We start from the raw sequence: 5440 nt of genomic DNA, 5'->3' as shown, positions 1-5440 counted from the left end.
CAAAGTGTAAAATTGTATTTAAATTCGGCGCGAAAACGCTGTTTCAAATTTTCAAAGCGCCGACATCAAAGATACATATTCGCTATGTCCTCAAAAATTTCCAGTTCAATTGCTATTTACCCTTGCAGTGTATCGCACACAGTAAGCTCTAGCAAACCAAACTTTTCTCATTTCCTCCCAGCGGCAACCTCCAAGTCTTCAAATTCTCAATTTTATCAATCCCATTTCCTTTATTTTCGCTCTGAATTCAATTCTATCCTCAATTCAGCGCGCATTAAGTCACCGTCAAGTCAGATCGAGTCTCGGCAACGTTAAAAGAACGAGAGAAAAGTTGATCGCGAGAAAATAACAGCGGAAAAACTAGAAACACTTGGTCGCGGCGCGCCGCGACGTTTCAATAATACCCACGAGAATGTTGTTCCCATCGCTGAGCAAACCTGTTCCCTTTTAACTTCCCCGAGTTAAGCGGAGACAAGGATTTCATTTACAAAAGCGAGATTCATCTGCCATTAGGCTCCTGATGATAGCGGTAAAGGTCTAATAAAGCGATACAACAGGAAACTAGAAACATTTGGTCGACCGAGTTACCGTTCGTTCGCATCGGCTCAAGGAAATCGCGAAGAAAGCAATATAAAAGGCAGGCTCTTCTTCTTCTTCTTCTTTGTAGACTCCTCCTATTCTATAACTTTATTTACGCGATCATCGTTACAACGATCCAACGATATTACGGATATTACGCTGGAAAAACGAACGGAACGAGTGCAAGACATAAACATTTTACTCGACGACTGACTGAAACATCTCTCGGCTTCTATCTTTCTTCCATCTACTTTTATCAAATTAATAATATTACTCTGATTTTTTAATTTAACTTCGGTGTGATATTTGTATACAGGGTGTTCAAGTTTGTGCAATTAAGCTTTGTCAGTATTTTCAGAATAATGTCGTTTGAAGCTTTGTTAAAAAGTTGTAACAGAAATATGAAGGGAATGCTAAGAAATTTGTGATTACTACGATACGAGACAAAAGTGTATTCAAGATTTTGCATAATTGCCTGTTAATAGTAATGCAATAATCCGTTACCATGATTGTTATAAAATTTTGCGGATTTTTGTGTATTTGCAAAAAATTTAAAGGTACAAAATTGCACAGTATGCAGGTAATAAGAAAAAAACATGGATTACAGTGCTTTTTATAATACCTAGCATGTTTAATAATTTTCTACCGAAGTTCTACTACTTTTGCTATATAAGTTTGCATAAAAATCCGCAGTCTTAAGAAATCTTCAAAAATCCCATGTTTATGCAACAATTTTCTTTCACACACCCATAGAAAATTAACAAAGTTTCGTTGGAAAAAATTGAGACACTTTGTATAATTATACACAATTTATTCGATTTCGAAATGAATTCCATCGTATTAAATTCACACAACTGGTTCAAAGCCACCAAGTTTCTATCGCGAGCTGCCAGAAAAATGTCAAAAGTTCCTCAACAATGACAGAAATTACCTCTAAGATTGATCTCTTTTCATTATTTTCATATAAATCTTCAATTGCACCCAAAAATAAAAACAAATTCACTTCTCCATCTAAGCGGTCCTTCCAACAGTACCGCAAACCACTCTAAAACTACACTCTACCTCCAATTAAAGGTGTTCTCCTAACACCTGTTCCACAAACATTTCGGAAAAATAGCCCTCGTTCCATGTGACACGCGCACGGGAAAAAACACGGCAAGGTAAACCAAGTGTAATTCGTTTCGATGACTCGATCAGAGGCTATCTCTGATCTCTCGTCATCGTTATCGAAGCAAAACGATCACCGATACGCGGCTTTCAGAATAGGGCGGCCGCAGTGAATCGGCAGCAGATGGCCGATATCGACGTTAGCAAATTGTAAATTAACGTGACATCGCTCGACCCTTGTACACCCAGTGACAAGCTCACGGTCAAGTTTGCCAATAAGAGACGCCAAGTGTCCTCCTGTATATCCCACCTCTCTTTTCTTTCCCCGCCATCCAACATTTTTCCACAAAAGTGCACCGACCACTTGTCCACGAGCAAACTTGCTGTCACATAATCAAGAAAGTTTCTCGTTTGTTAAGTTATAAAGACCACCCCGGAGCAGGAAGATCGGCGAAACGAGGAAAGCTGAGGCGGCCAAGTATGAAGGATGTGTGACGGACGTAAGTCTTTTCGTTGTGAATCGTGTTTGAAATAGATTTTCTTGAAACTCTGAGATGAAGGTTTTTTTTTCAAGAACGATGAGAAGGTTGTCGTGGTTTTCCAAGTTTCTTTGACCCATTCGAGGCGAAAAGACCAATGACACACCGTGTGCTTCATGATCGTAGATTCATAGTAAGTTGTTACCGAAGTAATCGTGGAAAGAAGGTGGTTTTTGAAGAAAATCAAAGTTAAAGCTCTGTAGACACTGAAACCTGCATTGGTTTCAACCCAGGACCACAAAGTGAGTGTAGAAAAATGTCCGCAATGTCAATTTTTCACTTCCCAAACACCTTTTCTTCTCTCAATTTTCGATACAAGGGGAAACAGAATTTCAACAGATTTTCGAAAAATCGCTCTCCTCGAGTGGGTTAAATCACGCGCTCTAAAAACCTGTCCAAGTTCAAACAAACTACGCGCTGAAAAAGAAAGAGAAGAAAAAAATGTCAATTTTTGTTTTTCACATTTACAATACTCTCGCAAAAACGAAGGTATCAATTAAATCCCGTAATTTAATTTTCACATGAAATGTCATCTCTAAAAAAAAAGCGTCAAATCGATACACGAGCGCAGAGTACATACATACATTCACCTGTAAAAAAAGATACAGCAAATGTGACACTTTCTACGCGGATAATACATTTTTCCAAATAATTCCTTCTCCCACGGTGGCGATTAAAGGGCTTAATTTCATTCGTTACTCGCTCGAACATACATATCCACGGTTTCGAAGAACGGATCAAGTAAAATACTGCAGAAAATCGGACTAACAAACGATGAAAATGCTTGTATGGAGGTACGATATAAATGCGCAAACAGCATATGGTTCGCGTCAATCTCTCAACCATCGGAATTTCTCCAGCTCGTCATTTCATTCCCGTCCCTATCTCTCTCTCTCTCTCTCTCTTCCCTCCTCTCGGTGCTCATCCCCTCGCCAACCATATCCACCTTTCATCCCCCTTCACGTCTGTACACCGATAACCCCTGATAATAGCCGACTACTACTCAACCTGCACACAACTACTTTCACAAACGGACCGGACCGCCGCGCATTCCTCCGTCTTTTTCCAATATTTCCGCGTAACAACATGTCGAGGATCGGCGGGGGTAAAAAAAAAAAAAGGGATAAATAAAAGAAATCGATACGCGTGAGATTGATAAAATGGATTAATTGGAGAATAATACTTTGGGGGCGCGTATCGATATATCCCGGTAGATTCGCGAGTTCTCTCATAGTGACAGGGGTGCGGTGTGCATTTGCTAGGCATGAAAGACGATATTCGCGCGGGGATCGTTTTGATGATTAGCGAGTGAAAGATTTTTCACCGCGATCCACGGGACCTTCGAGAGTTTCGATAACGAAGTTTCGCGGTTTTTCTGGGTAAATGAGTTTCGGTGCTTTGAGAATTTTCGGGGGAGTTTTTGTTCATTCGGGAATTAGAGAAGGTTGTACTAAGTTTACGGTGGTTCTGTATAATTTTTTTTTCGCGAAGAAAGGAACGTGGTATTATGTCATTGCCTGCTTCGCGTATATTTTGCAAAAACCTGGAAAATTCGAATTTTTCTCAGGTTTGTTTCATATTATGTCATTGCCTATTTCGCCTCTATTGTGCAAAATTTAAACAAGAGGAAGATTCGAATTTTTCTTAGGTGATTTTTAACGAAGAAAGGAGAAACGCGGTGTTATGTCATCGCCCACGTCACCTCTATTCTGCAAAAATGAAATAAGGTGACAAACTGTCGCAGCTCATTACGAAAATAGCGCTTACTTCCCCTCTATTTAACACCAATTAGATAAGAAAAGAATTCGCACTTGGATACTACCAATTCTTCTCCAATCAAAATCCCAAATTTCGCAGTACCAAAAAATAAATCATTCACCTTGAAATCCCTCAGACTGAACCGCGAAAAATTGCAAAAATTCCTCGTCACATTCGATTTCGTCTTCACCGAGCCAAAAGGAGAGTAAAACGAGCACAGAAGGGGTCAGTATAACCGAAAGATCAAGAGTGCTCGTTGAACGTGAAGAGGAGAGAGTAAGGGAGTAGAAGAGAAGAGGTTGGTCGATTTAGAAGATCCCAGGGCCAGTGGTGAAACCGCGAAGTGGTGCTCAAGAACAAATCGACCGGTCGAGAGGTGGCGGTTTACGATATCCAGAGGCCACTTTTTCTCCCGTTCTCCGGGGGTGGTTTTGCATGGAAGAGAAGGTGGAGAAGGAAGAGAGCACACGGCTCTCGCCCGGCGACGGAGGGGATAAAAAGGTGAAACAAAAAGCCGATTATGTAACCCCGGGGGATGAAATACGGGGTTTGGCAGGAGGTGGAGGGGGCGTAGTGTTGGCCCAGGCACAATAGGGTAATTTTCACGCGAGATTTGGGAGGCGATTTCGCGAGAGAAGGAACGTTGTTGCCGGGGCTAGCATCTTCTTCCACAACCGAGCAGCCTCTGTCCTTTTTCCTGTCCCCTCTTTATTTCGCTAAGCCTTCGTGTCTCTCTGTCTGCTGCTGCTCTCCCCTGCCCGCCACGGTTTTCCCTCGATCGCGCACCGGGTCTTCACGCCGCGCAACCCTCCGGGTCCAGGAACGTGAGATACGGCCGTTGGGGCTATTTCAATGTACCGACGCGTTTGTTATTTCCTACCAGTTTGTTATTCAGAAGCGGCAAGACGAGACTTCAGGACAAATAGCCCTCCTCCTTCTTCTCGTCCGCTCTCCTTCCTTCACCTTTGTCATGCCAACATATTTCTACGAATAACGTATGCTCCGCTGTTTCCTCTCTTATTTCTACGCTTATTATCCCCCTTTCCTTCCACTCCTCCGACTGTACACACGCCATCTTGGTCATCCGTGGAACACTCGCATTCCGAGTATTTTTTGTATTATATTGGAATTGAAGGGAATTGGGGACGATCTTTTGGGGAGTATGTTAATTTTACCGCTTGTTGATAATTCTGCAAATGCAATCTTGCAACGGGGTTGATCTGCCATTTTTTAGTGCAGTATTTCAGAAGGGTGGGAGTTCTGTGGCTCTAACGAAGTAAAGGAAGGTCGATAATTTTGAAGTAGGTTGGTCTAGCTCTGAGATAAAAGCAAGCTGGAAAGAATTACGAACATAAGTGTACTCGTCTTTACTAATTACACATTCGAACGGTAATTCGCGAAGGAAACATAAAATGCAGCCAGGCGCTTGTAAATTGATGCCACGGAAGCGTGCCATA

At 41.9% G+C, this 5440-nt stretch overlaps 1 protein-coding gene across 1 annotated transcript in view; it reads right to left on the bottom strand.

Moving 5' to 3' along the window:
* The window catches only part of LOC108572621 (E3 ubiquitin-protein ligase RNF220-like), a 94335-nt gene extending 89125 nt beyond the window's left edge, over positions 1-5210 (bottom strand). The window contains 1 exon segment of the mRNA XM_017934877.1: positions 5159-5210. Within this exon segment, the coding sequence (XP_017790366.1) occupies positions 5159-5210 (52 nt within the window).
* Between the last annotated feature and the right edge of the window lie 230 nt (positions 5211-5440).

Source organism: Habropoda laboriosa, unplaced genomic scaffold (assembly GCF_001263275.1).
Source record: "Habropoda laboriosa isolate 0110345459 unplaced genomic scaffold, ASM126327v1 scaffold22, whole genome shotgun sequence".
NCBI lineage: Eukaryota > Metazoa > Arthropoda > Insecta > Hymenoptera > Apidae > Habropoda > Habropoda laboriosa.
The sequence above is the reverse complement of the archived record's forward strand: the minus strand, read 5'-3'. Positions and strand labels throughout refer to the sequence as shown.